The sequence below is a fragment of the Lontra canadensis genome, unplaced genomic scaffold (assembly GCF_010015895.1).
Source record: "Lontra canadensis isolate GAN:19392208 unplaced genomic scaffold, GSC_riverotter_1.0 scaffold82, whole genome shotgun sequence".
Taxonomy (NCBI): Eukaryota; Metazoa; Chordata; class Mammalia; order Carnivora; family Mustelidae; genus Lontra; species Lontra canadensis.
This window is the reverse complement of record NW_022631076.1, coordinates 847,572-867,378: the sequence shown is the minus strand read 5'-3', so window position 1 is coordinate 867,378 and position 19,807 is coordinate 847,572. Positions and strand designations below refer to the sequence as shown.

Here is a 19,807-nt window from a genome sequence, read left to right as displayed (position 1 = left end):
ACTCCCTCTCCTCCCATCCACACCCCAAGAAACATTCCAGGCCCTGCGGCACCCCTGCAAGCCAGGTCAGGCTGCTTTCCTCACCCTGCATGTCCGTGACCAAGAGGCAGCCACTTGTCTTCTGGTATACCCAGTGCTGGAAGGTACAGCACTTCTGACCAGCCTCCGAGTCTCTCCTCAAGAAGTTGATCTCCTTCCCATCCCTGATGGAATACTTCACGAACTCGCCGATCAGCTCCTCCTCCACGGTTGCGTACGGGATGTTGTTGTCAGGGCGATGGATGAGGAAGATAGGAATTATCCTGGAAGGCAAGACAGCACGGCCACACATCACATTCTCACCTGGAAATGGAGACTGAGGGCATTCTGTCTTCACTTGGGGAAAGCAGGTGCAGAACAAATTCCCAGACTCCACTAGATGTAGGCAGACCCCCGACCACAATGACTGCTCAACAGGTGGGAAGATATATTTCCGTCTTTCATTTGTGCCTCGAGTTGGTCGGAAAGCCCTCCTTGGGATGGAGTTTGACTGCCCATGTAGGAATGAATGTTTGCATTGCAGTCCTATCTCAGTGACCCATCCATCAGATCTCTTTCCTTCCTTCCTTCCTTCCTTCCTTTCTTTCTTCCTTCCTTCCCTCCCTCCTTCCTTCCTTCCCTCCTTCCTCCTTCCTTCCTTCCATTCATTCAGCAAATATTCATTCAGTGGTTTCTATGTCAGATAGTCTTCTGATGCTGTTCCAGAAAACAGCAAAGAAAACAGAGGCTCTGCTCTCAAGCATCTTACATTTAAATGAGGGAGACAGGCAATAAACAAGTCAATGTATAGTGCCAGGAGCTAGGTGAAAAAATAAAGCAGTGGAAAGGTCCTACATAGCACAGGGGTCAGGGAGGGGGATGCTGTTTTACTGAGGGAGGGCAGAGGAGGCCTTGCTAAGAAAGAACATTTGAGCAAAGACCTGTAGGAAGGGAGGTAGGGAACCATGAGGGTATCTATGGGAAAAGCATTCTAAGTAGAAGGAACAACAAAGGGAAAAGGCACCAGTGCAGGAGCATTCTTGGTGGGTTCCAAGAGCAGGGAGGGGCCTATGTGGCTGGAGTAGGGTCAGCAAAGGGGAGGTGGTAGCAGGTGGGTGCGGACAGGGGGCAAATGGGAAGCCAGAACTTGTGGGGTCTGGGAGGCCATTTGAAAAACCATTCGGATGAGAAGCCACTGGAGGGTCTTGGACAGAGGAGTGCCGCAATTACACATCCTTGTGGCAGGAGGACACTGCCACTCTGCAGAGAAGGGGCCGTGCGGGAGCAAGGGCAGAACAGGGAGATCAGGAGGCACACTGCACAACAGTGACGGCGGCCCCGGGGGAGAAGGGATGCATCCCGACTGTGGTTTGCAGTACAACCCATTCGTTGTCAGCCCCTTAGATGGTATTTCACACCTGCTCCTCTCCTCCCCAGCCCCGCTCTCGCTTCCTGTTTTACTGTGAGGACTGAAACACTCAGAAGAGAGCTTCCCCCTCCCGCCCCGCACGATGGATGAAGCCTCCTCGCTCCCTCCCCCAGTGCCTCTTCTTCCACTGGTGTCTGGGTCTGGCCAACCCCTCTAATGCTCAGGGATGTTTCTCCAGCAAGTTCTCCCGCCTCCTCCACCCGCTTTTCCCTCTAAGGAGCATCCTTGCCGGGGGCCCAGCGACACGCTGGGACAGCTCTCAGCCCTCGACGACTGACTCACAGCTGACACCCAAACTCAGGTCAGTTTAGCCTCATGGTGGGCGATCCCTCCCCTCCCATTCGCCCTGGAACCCCCTCACAGAGGCGTGTCCACTAACCAAGGGCACCAGCAGCACCCGTGTGGCCGAGTCCAACGGTCTCCTCTGCACCCGTGTCTTACGGGCCCTCAGTGGCACTAGACACAGCTGAGCTCTCAAAGCACCTTCCTGCTGCTTCCAGAAACTCACTTCCTCTTGGTTCCTTCTTGCTCCACTGGCTACGTTCTTCCCGTCTCCTTCTCTGGAGCCTCATTTCTCCGCAGCCTTTAGAGAGAGCTCTTCTCTCTCTGCCCACACTGGCTAGTGACCTCCTTGCTTGAAGGACGGTCCGTACGCCGACGGTTTCCACATTTCTATCCCCAGTCCAGACCTCTCCCCTGAGTTCCTGACTCAAGTGTCCAGCCTCCTGCTCTCTTCGATCGATGTCTAAAAGGCATCTCAGATTGAACCCAGCCCAAACGGAACTTCTCACATGCCCCAGACTCCTGTCTCGGCCCCACCTCGGTGACTGGCGACTCACCCTCCCATTCTTTTCACCCAATAAACATCTCCCCAGTAGCTTGTGCCAGAATCTCGAAAACTCACCAGGAGAGCAAACACGAAAGAGACACAGCCCCTGCTTTGCAAGGACAGCCGCTGGGAGAGGTCTGTGTTTGAGTGTGTGTGTGTGTGTGTGTGTGTGTGTGTGAGTGTGTGTGTGTGTGTGTGTGTGTGTGTGTGTGTTTCCCAGTGCGCAATCCTCTGATTTTGGTCAAGTGAGCAGGGAATCAGGAGCAGATGCCTTTGTGAGGACCCCTATCCTTCCATATGTTACCATTCATACACTCACAAATTCTTCCCCCGTAAGGAAGGGACAGGTGTTTACACACCAAAGGTCCCAATCTATCTTTAGGCCAGCGGCATATATGCGGGGCTGCCGATGACACTCATCAGCCCCGTGTCCCTCACGAGCATAAGCCCTTCTCAAGTCCCTGCACCGATCTTTATATCCATAATTTTGTGTTGTTTTCTTTAGAAAGCCCCCAAACTGTGGTGTCAAGTCACACAAGACTTGGGTGTGCCCCACCCGAGGGCGCCGTGGTCTTGTGCGTTGCGCACAGCTCACACAATTGACCATCTTCCTCCTTGAGAACTGATGGGGGCAGATACTGGGAAGGGGGCCGGAGAAGAGAGAGAAAGTGTGAGTGCCCGTGACACGAAGCCGTCACTCACTCCAGACTGCGGTCTTAGGGGAGTTAACAGAAAAGCAATTGTGTATTTTCTTTGCATTATGTTAATTTTCCTTGAAGTTGCTGAGAGATGTCTGTGAACTAAATAAGTACACTAAGCATTTCCTGGCCAAGAGCAGAAAACACTGGACTTTCTATATGATAAGCCCAATATACCACCTCAGGGAGAGTATGTTTGCCCCTTTGTGAGCTGACAGGGTCGATGAAGGCAACGATTCCTTCTTCCTTCCTCTCCAAGTTTCTATGGATACACAAATGGCTGTTGTATCTGAAATCTCCAATGTGCCCTGGCATACCTCTTTCTCTTTTCACTTAACCCCCCACACACGATCTCAACCAGAAGAGCAGGCTAGCATCCACAAGTTCCAGACCCCCAAACATCTGCTTGGGTCAGTCCATATTCCGTCAATGAGTGGATGAAAATAATCAGTGGGATTCCTCTCTGCAGGGTTCCAGGAAAAGGATGGTACGTTCCTATGCTGCTGATCCCCAATTCACTCTTCTTAGACACGGCACCATACTTTATTTTCACCGTAGGGTAATTGTTTTGTGATAGTCTCGTGTTCTCTTGGGCGGGCTTATTGTTGAGACACTGTAATATCCATGAAGTAGACACTCTTTCTTTTTTGTTTCACATGATACATTTATCCCATTCATTTTCTACCCAATTCTTTTCTATTTAATACGATACACTTATTGAATTCACCTCTCCATCCATCTACCCATCCTTCATCCATCTATCCATATAAACGTACATACGTACGTGCATTGATTTAAAGAATATGTATCAAATATCTCTCTGTAAGCCTCTGGCAACCTGGTAAGGAACAGGACAGCAGCCCACATGTGTGTTTTCATAGCTCCCAGACAGAAAGACCGGGTGAAATGCTTGTCCTGCTGGTCCTTCTCACCCTCTCCTCCCTCCAGCCCCCCAAGTTCCTGACAAATCCCAAGTGAGAACACAAGAGCGGGTAAACACACTTACTCCGGCACTTCTCCAAAGCCCTCCAGAGGCTGTGCTTCAGCAGCATAGATCTGGGCATAGTGTCTGGCGGTGTTTTGGACGTAGCATTCCTACATCACCCACATGCATGGGAAAGACAAGTGATTAGAGGAAATTCAGAGCTGCGGTAAAGCCCATCAGATTTCCTGATGTGGGTCAAGCCAATGGATTCCCAAACCCAGCCCTCCCCTAGCTGGGGGCCCAGAAGTAACAGTGATTGCTACACTGCTGTATCGCTACAACCTAGAGCTGTCCACTGGAAGAGCCTCTCTGAGACCTGAAGGAACTCTCCAGGTAAAGCTCAAGCGGTCTCTGGGGCCAGGCATCCTGAGCTAAAAAAGTTCTAGAACGTGCACGGCTGAAATTCACCCTGGGCTAAGGGGACTGGCCCCAGGGCAGGATGTCAGGTAAAACTTGGGACCTGCTGGGCTGCCTGTGAGCTCTTCCATCTGAAGTCTTCCTCAGGGGTATGACGAGGGTCGTGGGCAGCGAACACCTTGACAAGACTGTTTGCCCCGGAAAAGCAAACTGGATTCTGCCTTCCACTCTGTAGGGCCTCTCCAAGAGGGAGTCTGGATGCTGGGGCTTTTCCCTGACCGGACCAGATGGTACTTGAGGCAAAAAGAGAATGAAGTGAAAGAATAGAAAAAAGAACGGTTGTTTGGGAGAAAGGAATACAACCGGCAAAATCCTATCCTCAGAAGAGGGGCCGCCTTCATGAGCTGCAAGTCCCACCCGACATCAGCACGTCTGAGACCATCCTGGGTGGCTACTGCTTGACAGTACCCAGGAGACTCATCAAAGTCTAACCTAATTGTTTTCCAGGGAACAGTGTTAGAAGGGCACCTCACTTGTGACAGAGCTAGTCCCAGCACTCCCAAAAGCTTGCTTGGCCAGTGCTGGTGTCAAGAGTGAAATACATGGGCCAAAGCAGGAGGGGGAGGCAGGGAGGGAAGCCCAGATCTCTTCTTGTCTCAAGATTCTGTGACTCAGTAACATGGGGAGGCGTGAACTTAGCTGGAGTCTTGGCTCAAACTCAGAAAGGCAGGAAACAGGACAAAGGCAGGGCCTTCTGATTATACCCCACACCCCTCCATAAACCAAACCAAAGCAAAGCGATCTAGAAACTGCTCTCTTGGGGATGCTTAGGGATCCTGGCGGCCGTGTAGCTTGCATACAGACTCAAGCCTTCAAGGACCTCATGAAGCACCCTAGGAACAGAACGGATCCCAGCCGGGGTCAGAACCAGGGAGGGACCTCCAGACTCGGGCTGAGTCCCGTCCAGCTGACCCTTCCGGGCAGGTGGACCCACCTGGGCAGCGAGTTTGTAGTTCCTCTGGATGAGCTCGTCGTTGTTTCTGGTCCCATAGGCAACAGCGTTGTGCACTTTGAGCACGCAGGCGTGGCCGGGCTGGAAGACGGGCGTGAGCCCCCGCATCACCTTGCTGCGGAAGGCCTTCCGGTGGACGCCTTCGCCGAAGTGCAGCTCCTCTGTGGCGATCTGACCGCGCAGGTGGTCCCCGAAGTAGCTGTCGCTGAGGAAGTCTTCTCGGAAGATGAGCTGGCTGAATTCGATCTCTTCACATCCTGAAACACAGCTCGCCTTAGTTAGACGCCCCCCGTGCTGCTTCTCGGCTAACGCGTGTTCCCACACAGGGCTGAGGGCAAGGCTGGCCGGTAGAGCCCGGACGGGAAACCACAGTCCCCCCGCAGGCCCAGCTCAAAGATGAGATGGTGCGGGGAGGGGGGTAGACCCGCGCGAGGCCTCCGCGGAGCCAGGGAGAGGGGAGAAGGCTGGTTGGGGCAAGGAAAAGAAGTTTAAACAGTGCAGTTTTTTTATGTTAAATTTTAAAATTGGATCACAAAAATGAAGAAGTGGTGTTTTTTTAATATAAGCCAAATCTCCATTCTAGTTACATGATTAATTTCATGTTTCCTGGGCTCCCCAGGAAAAGAAGTTTAGACAGACCTGGAAAATACGGACAGGACCGTGAAAGGTCATTAAAGGCAAGTTGAAAAGACAGGTGAAGGGTGGAGAACGGAGGAGGGACCAGTGGTTAGATGTGATAGATCAATGCTTCTCAACCTTTCTTCTCATGATTGCCCTTTGAAAGGAGTCTTTTTAGACTTTTTTCCAAATTGCCCCTACCCCGAAATTTTAATTCCACACTGTACTGTATATCTGTCTACATACTATGTGTTTATCTGTGCTGCACACACAATCGGAGTACAGGGTTTTGTTTTGTTTTGTTTTGCCTCCTTAAGAAGCAATTTTTGCCTTCTCGGGAGCAATACTGCCTCCCTGTGTTGAGAATGTCTGTGGTAGACGAAAGAAATAGGCAGACAGGGACGCCTGGGTGGCTCAGTCGGTTAAGCGCATGCCTTCAGCTTGGGTCCTAGGATCAAGCCCACACCAGGTTCCCTGCTCAGTGGGGAGCCTGTTTCTCTCTCTCTCCCTCCGCTCCCCCCTGCTTGTGCTCTCTCTCTCTGTGTCAAATAAATAAATAAAATCTTTAAAAAAAAAAAAAAAGAAAAGAAAAAGAAAGAAAGAAAGAGGCAGACAAAAACCAAACAGTAAAAGGAACTGCCTCTGAAGAAATTAAAAAAAAAAAAGTCTAATTATTTTGGATTTATTTGTAAAAAGATAAGTAGAATTATTTTTCTAGCACCAGCTTTCTTCAGATTTGATTCTCCATGTTTCAGGTGACAATGGAGGCAATCAGAAGGCTCCGTTTTAAACTAGAGGCGAGCAGTCAGCATTCTGATGGGCTGACAGAAGAAAAAAAGATGGTTTTCAGTGAAGTAAGTTTGTTTAGATTCTTTAAAATGTCCTCCAATTCTCAAAGTCGATAAAGACTAACATCTTTCTGAATGTTTAAGGAAGAAAGAAATCCTGGGTCATGTGAAAAATCTCACTTCACATTTCTACTTTGACTGCACAGAGAAACATTTTTTTCTCTGCTTTTAAAAATATTTTCAGATCATGTGTTTTAAGAACAGTCTATGCCTGAAGCTAGGTATTAAAGGCATAAGGAGATGAAAATTATTTCTTGGGACACTGGGGGGACTCAGACAGTTGGGTGTCCAACTCCTGATTTTGACTCAGGTCATGATCTCAGGGTCGTGAGATGGAGCCCCTCTTGCTGGTGTGGAGCCTACCTGGGATTCCGTCTCTCCCTCTCTGGGGATGAATGACGAGTCATAGTTATTGACAGAGAGAAAGAAGGGAGGTGGTAGGGAGGGGTTCAAATAGGAAAAGGGCTGAAGGTGCCAGTGGAGAGTGGGCAGAAAAACTATCCAAGATTTCACCAAGCCGAGTAGGAGCCTCTGACCAAGTAACTTGTCCTGGGTCTCTAGAGAGAACTGGGGTGGAAAAGTAGGGGAACAGGCAGCCCATGAGACATTGTCCCAGGCAAATATTTCTCATGACCCAGAGATCATGACCTGAGCCGAAACCAGCAGTCGGTCTCCCAAACAACTGTGCTATCCAAGTGCCTCCCAGGCAGACTTTTAAGGAGATCCTTGTACCATAGATGTTAACCTTAGTGATAGAACCAGAAAAATAAATCAATTTATGGAGAAGAGGATAGTTTTTTCTTAAGTTAAATTTTAAAATCGGATCACAAAATGAAGAAGGGTTTTATATATATATAGATATATATATATAACCCAAATCTCAATTCTAGTTACATGATTAGTTTCATGTTAACCCTTTGGGTCCTAATACCACTTAGTGAACATAGGAAGTATTTTGTGTAAACACATCAGAGCCCAATAAATATGAACTGTATTTACCCCATTCTGTTTTCTTGCATAATCCCCCCAAATTCCTGAAACTCAATTATTCTTAACAGAAATGTATATATACCCCTGTATTTACCCCATTCTGTTTTCTTGCATAATCCCCCCAAATTCCTGAAACTCAATTATTCTTAACAGAAATGTATATACCAAGTACTTAGAAATGCATCAGATTTAACACAAAAGTTGTCCAGACTATGTGCTTAGAAATAACAAGGGACATTTTCTGTATAGTATTATATTAGGTATAATTAACAATCCCATCTATAATTTCCAACAGAAATGTCTACTTAAAACAATGAAAGGGAAAAAAAAAATCTTAGGACTTTTCTTTGAAAGCCCTGTGTGCTATCATTAAATTGTGCTTGCTTGTGTTTTATTTGGACCATCTTTCATTTGGGGCCTTCCCACAAGCTTGATTTTATTAGTTTTTTAATTAGGGACCAACTTGTAAAATATTATTTGTTCCTCCTCTAGAGAACTCAATTAATAAAATGTGAGAGAGACTCCCCCAAACAAGAAAGGTGATCAAGAAGTCATTTGAGCCTTCTTCATCTGAAAGATCAAGGGGATGGGGAGGAAAGTATGGGATCCCCTCACTTTCCAGTGAGTCACTGACACTGGACCCCCCCAGTCACAGGGGGATCCGACACTGGGAGGAGGTGGTGTCATTGGGTCTAGACCCAAACCCTCTGGCTGGAGTCACAGGGCTATATCAGCACTGTTTTCATAAGGTGACCAGCAGCTCATCCCCACTGGGGTCTCTTTTACCAGTTCCTAACTGGTAAACACCTAGAAAAATGAGTTTATATGAACCTAAATGAACGAGGTTGTGGCAAGTATCTGGCATGTGAATGCCCAGCAATGCTAAGCTGATGACACAAAGAAGCCCTTCTTCTGGAAGTTATTCTGTTTTCTCAAGCATAAGGAGGAAGGACATCCTTTTGCATATTTAGACTTTTGGGGAGATGGGGGGGCAGACATGGCAAAAGGATCTGAAATCATACAAGCGTACTCCACACTAAAGACAGGTACACAGCGTTTGAATAGGTTTGCAAAGAGCCTGTTTGTTGTTGCCGATAAATATCATGATACGTGAGAGAGATCACAAGTAGGCAGAGAGGCAGGGGGAAGCAGGCTCCCCACTGAGCAGAGAGCCCGATGCGGGGCTCAATCCCAAGACCCTGAGATCATGACCTGAGCCAAAGACAGAGGCTTTTACCCACTGCACCACTCAGGTGCCCCGCTAGACCATTTCTAAGTCAAGATCCCAGCTCCTTGCCCCTTATGAACTAGGTGTTCCCCCATCATAATCGCATTTACTGTCTTGTCTCCACAAAGACTTCCCCGTCTTCGGGTGTTTTTGTTTGTCTAAAAATCAGCCCACGAGGTGAATTTCTTTACGAGGCTGAATCAACTGAGTTATCCATTTTACTCACATCTCTTCTAAAAGTCACCAAAGCTCCTACGAGATGCAAAAAGCTATGGTCAGTGACGCGGGCGTGCACGGGTGGGCGTGCACGGGTGGGCTGCAGCCAGCTCGCTCCCGCTGCTGGTGGGCATCTCTTCCTGGCTCCGTGTTTTCTCCATCTCACACGCGCAGTAAAAATTGGCCATGGTGATAGTATTTACACCACAGAAATGAGAAAACTCAACAAATCAGTGCACCCTCCCCCACACACCCTGGGCAGGTTGTTAAACATTTCCCAGCACGCTACTGGGTGGGATGGGCATGTGTGCGGGGGCAGGGAATTTTCCCTAAGAGGAAACACAGGCCAAGCATGGACTCCACCAAGCCACGCTAGGTGGCCCAGCGGCAGGTGACTGCTCAGGAGCCCCCTGTTTGGCTGTTGCCATACCAGCACCAAACGCGGAAGGAAAGCATCCAAACCCATCTCTCATTTTCATTAAGATGCAAACGAAGTTATTCCCCTCGTCACTGGGCTGTCTTTGGAATCGGATGGGCTAGTCAAATTGCCAAGCAAACTGAAGACGCAAAACAGGTTGCATCAGTGCCAGAGGCTGAAAACAGCCTGCAGAGGGGCTGGATGCCAGCCTGAGGCTTACAGGTAGGACTCTTCCCTCAAAGCCCACCAAGCTGTCCTGGAGCACCACACCTGCAGTCTGATCTTTCATAAACATTTCCGGACAGTCGTCACCTCCCGCACTTAACGGTAGGCCTGCAACCAGCTTGAAATTGTCTTTCGTGTCTCAGTCATTCCTGCGCTCTCTCCTACTTGGTTGGAAGAGTCAGCAGGAATACTGCTTCTACCCTTGATTCCAGGAGCTATTTCATGCTTTTGCGGAGGGCCCACGTCCTTGGACAACCAACGACTGGCTTACCTTTCAGATCCTGGTGACTCGTGAGTAGTTTCAGAACTAGAATAAAAGGAGAGAGAGTGCCTTCAGTGCGCATGGGCATTCTGAACTGGGGGGCAGGGGAGTTAGAGCTCACGGTTTTCGCCTGAAACCGAGCCTCCGAGGCTTACCTTCCGCCGTGAGGTTAAACTCAGTGGTCAGTTTTCCATAACTGTTCTTGATGGAGCAGTCATAGGTGCCCTGGTCCTTCTGACCAGCTTGCATGATGGCCAAGGACACAATGGAGTTGTCACCCGCCCTGCAATAGGGGACATGAGTATTTGAACGCTTCATCGTCCTGAGGTTGGAGGTTTCTAATGCACTCACGGAGAAAGAAACATGCTTCCCTGCCCTCATGTTTTGGGCCAGTCGGTTGGTTAAAGAACAAAACCTCGATGAGCTGTTGAAATCCTTCATTAATCTGAGGGGACGATCAGCACGATTTTGGCTTAACATCCTCGCTCCAACATGCAATATTAAGACAGAAACATTTGGGAGGTTTGGCTGCTGCTAGTAAAGAACCAGAAATGTGGATTCTGGGGGCTGTCATGAACATTTCTGCTCAGAATTCACCTCAATTATGTTACCAATCCAGGTGCCTGTGTTTGAAGGAGACCTGAAAATTCCAAACCCAAATCTAAACACAGATGCAATAAGGGACAAGAGAAAGGGGGTCTCTGCTGTAAATAAGGACACGTGGCTGAGGGTTTGTTTTTTTTTTAAATAGGATACCCCCGGACTGAATACCAGCCATCCATCCGCACTCCCACCCATTCAACATTGTAAGTTCCAGGCACCGTGCTGTGAACAGAAAAACCGGTGGTGACAATGATGATGATAGCTAACGTGTACTAGCACTTGGTATGCACCTGGCATCGTACTGATGACTTAAACGTCTATTTCATGTCACACACAGATCAATGTAATGAGAGAAGTGGTATTACTATCCCCACTTCACAGATGAGAGAACTGAGGCATACAGAGGTCAAGCACGTGACCTAAGTTCCCACAGCTGGGTTGGGCTGGGACTTGAACCAAGAAAGCCTGAGTCTGGAGTCCTCACCTTGATCTCATGACGCTGCCTCTTCAAGTGATTTGGATCACTCCCCTCAAACCTGGGATCATGGGAATTATGGCTAACGCTGCAGTCTTCACTCCAAAGTCTCACACTAAAAACTTACTTTGTGGCCAAAAAGTTACATTAAATATTGTTGCAGTTTTTTCCCACAATGTTGCTAAACATTCACCAGGTTTGTCTGTTTCAGTTTTGGGTCATTTCACAGTTCAAACCCAGATTCCACTTATCCTGTCTCAGTTGCTTAGTCCCTGAAGTAGAGACACTCGGTTGGTTTTTCAGCGGACATCAAGCCTCTGATTTACACATGTTTCATGCACCAATGGCTTAAAAGAAAAGCCCATGAAATGATAATACACTGTCCACCGAGAGAGCTTCTGAAGGCGTCCTGAATGCATGGTGGTGGAAAGTGGACAGTCCCAGTCACGAGCCGAAGATTTCCTGTTGGGCTGTGAAATGCTGAGTCACAGAAGGCCTGGGGCGGTGTCTTTCTCTGTGGCTTCTGACCCAAATTCCCTGATCCTCTGACACCTGACAGAGAACCTTGGAGGCCTCTTCCTGCCCTTCACATGTCAGTTTCATGGGCTCACCAAGGAGAATTTAATTATGGGAGAATGCTCCTGTGCCTGACTTTGCTGTTTTAACTAGAACCCCCAGAGACATTTTTAACTTGCAACTTACAAGCTCTGTCTAGGAGAAAAGATAACCCTCAGTGTTTATTACCTGTCAAATATTAACCAGTTTTGTACCTGTTTGCGAAAGTATTATCGATTTGCCCAACAGACTATATAAATCTCCATTCCTCAAATGTTCCTTTGAACGGCTTTATCATCTTCCTGGTTCTTCATTATTTAATGAGCTGAAAGAGGTCTTGGCTATGTGTTTATATTATACTTGCTTGAGAGATTTCAGCTTCTGGGAAATGATGTTTTGACAAGGCAGTGAGATACTTCTTGGAGGGACTGGAATTAAGGTGAAAGAAATTCGATAACATTTAAAAAGCCACTTGAACTAATGTAAATGATTTCTTGATATATAGAGGACGTAGGCCTCCCAAATATTCCCCATATACCACAGAAGAGGCAAAGGAGTGCACCTAAGTCAGTGTGGCCAAGAAGGAGTGAAGCCAGCGCCCCTAAGAACGTAAAGACTTGGCCACGTGTCACCGGTACAGGGCAAGCCTGCTGTTGCCAAATGCTCCCCAGAGGGAGGCTGGGTTTTCTAAAGACATCTCAGATGGAAAAGAGACCCAAAGGATTCCGGTGCCAATTCTGAGCTCAGAGCAAGATGGCAGAAACCCCCACTGGTTAATTATCCTTGGCTGACAACTACAGCAAGTTTTTTAAATGAATAATGAATGCTTCCTTTCTATAAAGCTCTAGGGAGTGGCTTTGATTTAAAAATCAAGTCATTTATTCTCCATTAAAATTCTTCTGAAGCCATACATAAAACAGGCGGGATGATCGCAGCGTTTTAGGCAGCAAACATGATTCCATCCATCACAACCCAGTTAGTGTTCTGGAGTGATGTCATGGCAAAGAAACTGTAGCTCAAATCTGCCGTGGTTGCATTTGGGACCTAATTTCCGGACATGGGTTCCCAGCGGACCCATTTGATTTAATTCGACAGAAAGCTCTCAGGTTGTCCTTCCTTTTTCAGGCTACTTGTGGCGAGATGAAGGGGGTAGGAACCTCCGTGACTCAGGGAGCTGAACAGGGACCTCCTTTGGCAGAAAAAGCACCTGAGAACTGTTGGAGTGACAGTGTTTCCACGGAGCCCATTGGTCTGTTTCAGAACCAGCCACGCCCCCTCAGGTGTGTCAGATGAAGCTCCAGGTGCGCAGTTCACCCGAGCGTGTATTGCCCGCACAGCGCTCTAGGAAGCCGTTCGCCAGGTTCATTCCACACCGGAATTCTCGGCAGATTCTCACTCTCCTCTCTCTCCCCTCCTCCTCTCCTCTCCATCCCAGAAATAAACAGCTTTTCCCATCTCAGAAAGGGCTGTTTATCACCCTCCAAGCTGCTACTTTCAATGACCTCAGGGTGGAGAGGTAATTTTCCTTTTCTTTTTCCTTTGGGTTCACATTTTTAGCCTTGAAATTTGCCAGGCTCATGGGAATTAAGACACAGAACACAGCCAAATTCACAGACATGCAGAAGAGAGCTCTGTACTCTTGGGACCACAGAACCTCCGACTAGAAGATGATCGGACCCGTTTCCCTGATTCTAGAAACATCATGAAAAGTTTCCTGACTTCCTGAGGCCCCCAAACTCAGGGATGGCAGAGCCCGGCTAAGAACCCTCCACGGCTTTCTCTGTCTAGACATCTGTCTTCGGTTACTTACTCGTCTTGGATACTTTGGGTGTGGGGTTTCGACTTCAGTTTCCCTTTTTACTTCCTATAATAATTTTCTTTTAGAACTAAGTTGTGAAACATGCAACAGCAGTGAAAAGTGACCGGGCAAATAGCGCACCTTCTCTGCACTTGGGCTATTGACTTTGAATCTTTTGTCCACCAGACAGTAGAATCTTCATGAATTTCTGCAAACTGGCAGCTTAATTTAATATTCCCGGAGTGGTCAGGGTACATCTCGGCTTGGATCTTTTTCAGTAATATCGGAGCTGTGAAGGAGAGATTTGCAGGTCAGTGTTCTTACAACAGTTGCAAAGAAAGACTTCATGGTGGGGAAGAGACTTTGCCATTGTATCACATGTCATTCTGACAACAATCCCCAAAATAGGGATAATAATTATTACCCTCAATTCATGGATGAGGAAGCCAAGTGTCTGAGGGGAGAAGTGGCATACTTAAACAGTCAGAAAAATGAACTAATCCACCTCATTTTTCATTACGAAACACTGCATGAGGGAGCTCTGTAATGCACAAAGTGAAATAGAATGTGAGAGACTTTTTTTTTTTTTTTAAGAGGGGGGGGGGGGGCTGGGGATACCTAGCCTATAAACCTGGGCCAAACAGAGATGCTTTTAAAGGATCACCAGATGGTCCAGGTCAAAATCAGAGCTGGGGATTAGGAGCAGAATAAAATCCAGTTGGGTGGGTTATCTGTGAATAACATTCATCCATCTTTCCCCTTGATCTGTTGTCTTCGCTGAAAATATCCTAATGGAGTGCAGTGATGTCCGACATCAATTTCATTAGCAAAAGAGAAGCATCTTCTTGAATGAAATAGGAGCGAGCAAGAAACCATTCGGGGGTTAGCCTGAGCTCTTTGAACATCACTTTTTTTATTTATTCATTTGACAGAGATCACAAGTAGGCAGAGAGGCAGGCAGAGAGAGGAGGAAGCAGGCTCCCCGCTGAGCAGAGAGCCCCATGCGGGGCTCCATCCCAGGACCCTGGGATCATGACCCGAGCCGAAGGCAGAGGCTTTAACCCACTGAGCCACCCAGGCGCCCCGAACATCGATTTTTTAATTAAATCCGGGATGAGCGCCCTGCCCGATGGGGAAATGTGTCATTACTCAGGCCAGCCACTGGGCGGCAGGACAGACATTAGAACGGGACAGGACGGCAGACCCAGCCAGGTGGGCAGAGTGATTTGGCCATAAGGTTACTGGAAACCTGGTCTCAATCTTCTGCAAACCTATTTCCCTAACCCCGCAGCTGTGATAACCCAAAACATGACGTAATCCACCGCCAAGCCAGAAGTCCTCAATGCTGACTCTTTGTTTGCCCCTTTCCCGCAAATCCCACTGTGAAGTCGCCAATGGATTAAAGGTGCCTCTCTTCCCTCCTTGACACCAACAGACATGTGGGCAACAGAACACACATTTAAAAGCTTATTCTTCCCAGAAAGTGAATGGGCTGATCAGGGAATAAGTCCCCCAACTAGGAAGTAGCTGAAGATACTGACAATATGATGGGAGAGAGAAAACATACCAAGGGCTTATCGATGGCAACATCCATTTCAGTGCAAATGGCCCGATGGGGCTAGGTGTGCTAGGTCCTGAGGCCCATGGTCTCAAACTCTTGGTCCAGAGCCAGCCTGCCTCCTCCTCTGGGACCTAATTCCTCAAGGGCCCTTCCAACTCTATGCAGTGGCAGCCTTCATGATGATTTGTGGATACCTGAATGTTCCTAAAGCAGCCAACCCTGTCCACCGCGCATTCTAAGTTCTGAACACAGGAAGTTGGGGGGACAGAGGGAAGGGCATACAGTGGGCAGCAGGATGAAATGAGGGTCCCGGAAAGCTTTCTAGTAGAAAGCTGGCTTGGACAAGAGGTCTCGGGGCTTCCGAAAGGACCTCTCTTTGGGTGGGAGAAAGGGAGGGATGGTGATGAAGGAGCTACAAGGAAGCCTGGGAGTGTGGCTAGGTTTTTCTTCTGTGCATATTTGGGCAAAGTGTTGAGTAGAAAGACTAGAATAGAAGGCTTTGAATGTCCCCAGGAAAGGTTACTCAGTTTTATTTCTTTGAGTCATTTGAGGCATTGCACCCCCCTCCCCACGTACTAACTCCTTCCCTGCACGGTCTGTGGTTTGAGAGCATAGCCTCCCTCCCAGAAGAACACTGCGCTGACCCAGGAGGTCTTGGGGACACCCAGCACAAGCTCCACCAGTCTGCGCTTACCTGCAGCGTCCTTGTTCCTACAGAAACTCGAAAAACCACGGACAAGGATTCCAAATAGACATTTCCCTTCGGGCTGAAACCACTTTAGAAATCTTATAAAATACCGCTCCATCCTCTTTAAATATGTGGTTTTTTGGATTTTTTTTTTTTTTTTTTTAGATTTTATTTATTTGAGAGAGAGAGGAGAGCCACAAGCTGGGGAGGGGCAGAGAGGGACGGGCAGACTCCCCACTGAGCAGGGATTCCCAATTTGGAACTGGATCCCAGGACCCCAGGATCATGACCTGAGCTGAAGGCAGACACTTAACCGACCGAGCCACCTGGGTGCCCCAACTTTAAATGTTTTAAAACACGTCTCCTAGAAACCTGGCTGGATGCCCCCAAACGTTCTGAAGGGAGTTTTGTATTGAATCCTGCCTGCAGCAGGCGCTGAGGGCCACGCGGTGTCCACAGGAATAAGGAGCATCAGTGTGGAGGTCTGAAAACTCCGGCAGGAGGAGCAAAGCCCCCTTAGGGTTAAGGGGGCCCCAGCATCAAGATCCTGCACGCGCAGATGGCATCACTGGCTGCGGTGTCTTCTCTTTTGACTCCTCCCACCCACGGGGAGGGAAAGAAGAGCTTTGAAATAACAGAGGCTAAAATTCGGGTTAAGGGATGGAGTTTGGGGTTGAGGCAGCACTCCCAGTGCAAAAGCAGCGGTGACGGCATTTATAGCGCTCTGAGACTCAGTTGGTTTGAAACCTGGAACGGAGCCCCCAGGGCACTTTAGACTCAGACAAAGAGAAGGGTAAGTTGGAAAGAAATTTTATGTTCACGTTTGGAAGAAAATCCAGAATTCAATTAAGCTGTTTTTAATGAAAATCACCAATTAAAGAGGAGAGTCCCAAATTGTACCTAAATGTTTATTTCTGTAAATCCTGCTTAGTATGTGGTCTATTTAATTATACTAATTAGCTACACTGATGAATGCCTCTGTTTATCTTTTAAAATATTTTTTAAAGGATAATTAAACAGAAAGTCATCTTAATCACGCTCCCTTGGTTAAATCTACCTCCAGGCAGCCTCTTCTATCGGTTCTCTCTGGAGATCACCTGGGGACCTGTTAGAAACCACTTTCTCGGGGCACCTGGGTGGCTCGGATGGTTAGCGTCTGCCTTCGTTTGGCTCAGGTCATGATCCCCAGGTCCTGGGGTGGAGCCCCGCATCGGGCTCCCAGCTCAGCGGGGAGCTTACATCTCCCTCTCCTTCCGCCTCTCCCCCTGCTTGTGTGTTCTTTCTCTAATGAATAAATAAAATCTTAAAAAAAGAAAGAAAGAAGCCACTTTCTCCAGCCCGAAACTTGAATCAGAACCTCTGGAGGTAGAGCCCGGCAATCTGCATACAGGAGCTGGGCCTCCGGCTCGCCAGCCCAAACGCTAAGAGCGACAGCCCCAGAGCCTCACCTTTTCCCTCTCTTCTGCAAGGCGGCTCCTCCGCGTCTTGTCTCTCGTCTGTGCCTGATGGAGGTGGTTCAGGTGCAGGAATCCCTCTGAGAAAGCTTGAACTCCGCCTGACATCCTCCTCCTCCAATCGCAGCCTCAGGGCGGCCACCCTGGACAGAAGTTTCTTCTTCACGCCCTCCGCTAAGGGTCCTCTCCCTGAAGCCTCTTGCTTCTTGACCTCCCCGGAGCCACTCCCTGCTGCAGGGGACTTCGGGAAGCCAAGGGTCTGGGCGGTCATGTGCCCGAGCTTCTCCTCCCTGGGTTTTCGCCCAGAGCCCAGGCTGGAGCCCTGTTGGCATGGGGACTGCAGTATCTCGGGAGCTTTCTCTGACACACATCCACCTGCAGTGGAGGCCAAGGTCACGGCGGGCAAGCCCGATGCGCCGGTGGATGTGGCTTCCCCGGTGTGGGGCTCCTCGCCTGTAGGTTCCTGGATTTTGTGTCTTTCTGAAAAGTTTGTGATGTTTCCTTCAGGACAGGCGGTAAAAGGCAACCGAGTGAGGGCACTGGGAGAGGGTGAATGTTTCCCACACTCGCTCTCAACGGCTCCTCTGTCCTTTGAGTCAGAAAATGCGTATGGGTGGTTTCTGGGCCCCACTACACCCTTCTCAGGGACGTCATGAATTTGACCCAAGGAGTCGCGAATATCTGCTCCATCACAGGCGTGAGTCATCACTGCAGGCCCATCAGAAAGAGGTAAAGTGGGGAAAACAGACTCTGCTTTGTCGTTTTTACTGCGTTCAGCCTCCCTGGAGCTTCTCTCGCTGCCCTCTTGAATTTGGACGATTCCACGTGCACGGGGACGTGCTCCCCGACCTTCGTCAGGACTCGGGACTTGCAAGACAGGGGGCTGGACAGCCGGTCTCTGGCCCATGGGCCCAGCATTCCGTTCGCTGTCCTCACTGACGACAGGCGCGGAGGACGCTGGAGGCCCCTCCGTCTTAGCCTGGGCACACACCGTCCCACCTGCCGCACCCGGGGGGTCCACAGAGGACTCCACGACCTTCGGGCGGGTCAGAAACCGTTTAAAGAAAGCAGCGTGATCCGCCTGGACTCGGTTGCCCTCTCGGTTTCGGCTCACACTGTTAACGTTTTCCCTCTTTCCAGTTTTGGAAGGCTCGCATAGCAAATCTGCGACATCTAATTCCTTTCCGTCCACAGGATCCACTGATGACTCTAGGAGTCTGGGTTGGCTCAAACACCCGGACGAAAGACTCCTCCAGGGTGCGCGGCCGGCTGGTTGTCCACGAACGTGCGCTTCTCTGTCAATGGCAAGCGCTGAGCCAGACTCAGCCTGAGGGCCGTGAGCCTTGAGAACGTCCCACACAGCCCAGACCCTGTCAGGAATCGTGGGACCCGCTTCCAGCTCCTTGTACTCGGAACCTGGCTGTTGTCTGGGTGGCCAGACTTCTGGAATGGAAGCTTCCAGAGTTATAATCTTCAGCTTGCTTCCTGTTTCCCAAAGCCCTGGTCTGCTCCCTCTGGACTCTTCCGGGGGGACATCAGAGAGAGGAGAAATGTGGCTTGGAGCCTGACCTCCAACTTCCACAGCGGCTTCAGCCGCCTCGCACACGCTAGTCCCCGCGCCTGAGCTCTGTCCTCTCTCCTCCCTGGAGTTTGCTGATAAGCAGTGCGAGGACAGTGGGACTATCTGCCCTTGGGCAACAGGCATCCTGGGCCAGCTTTCTTGGAGATCATCTTCAGGAGGAGAACTCTTCTGGGGTAAGCTCTCTTGCTGGATCCTCTGTGTCGTTTCACTTTCTTTGTCTTGGAAATGCTCCTCAAGGCTCCTCCGGCCTGCTCCGTCCACGGCCAGGCTCTTATTTCCAGAATGGTTATCAGTCTGAAGAGGGGGAGTGCGGCAGAAACCCTCTCCTGGGAGCTGAGGAACGTGGATGTGGACTCCTGGCCCCCCGGGAGCCAGGCCAAAGGGCTCTTCTAGAGATGCCCTTGTGGAATAATGAAAAATATGGCCCAACTGTGCACTGGAAGGAAGCTGGCAAATATTTCCTTCCGGAGCCTGAGGGGAACTCTCCCTGGGACCATTGGTGTGACTGTCCTCCGCGATTGAAACAGGGAGGTAGTTGGCTGGGTGGACTTTGGTGGCCATGGTAACGGTCGATGTGTCCTCACTTTCCCTGGTCACCTGAAGACACTCAAGATTAGCAGTTAAAGACACCGGCTTCTCAGGAGGAAACATCACAACCAAACCATTTCCGGCTGGTGTGTCTGCAGTGTCTGGGGCACGGGTCCTGGGGCTCTCGTCACCGCCTTCTGGAAACTGCACAGAAGAGCTGTTCTCAGAACACAACGGCTGTCTTTCCTCAAACCCTCTGGAGCTGCCAGGGCTTGGCCTTTCCCGGCCAGGCTGGACTGTGGAGACCAGCGCGGAGGGGACATTCTCCGTCTCTGCTAAATTTTCCCCTGTGCCACCTTTGCTGGCCTTCTGCGAAATGTTCCAGGTAAAAGTACTGGTAAAAAGAGGCGGCGCAGCAGAGTCCCCCCCC

The 19,807-nt window shown here is 49.4% G+C and overlaps 1 protein-coding gene across 1 annotated transcript in view; it reads right to left on the bottom strand.

Moving 5' to 3' along the window:
- The window catches only part of ALPK2 (alpha kinase 2), a 116,016-nt gene that overhangs the window by 18,881 nt on the left and 77,328 nt on the right, over nt 1-19,807 (bottom strand). Inside the window, 7 exon segments of the mRNA XM_032882406.1 lie at nt 85-302; nt 3,981-4,069; nt 5,311-5,585; nt 10,143-10,178; nt 10,289-10,416; nt 13,706-13,853; nt 17,262-19,806. Coding sequence (XP_032738297.1) covers nt 85-302; nt 3,981-4,069; nt 5,311-5,585; nt 10,143-10,178; nt 10,289-10,416; nt 13,706-13,853; nt 17,262-19,806 — 3,439 coding nt within the window.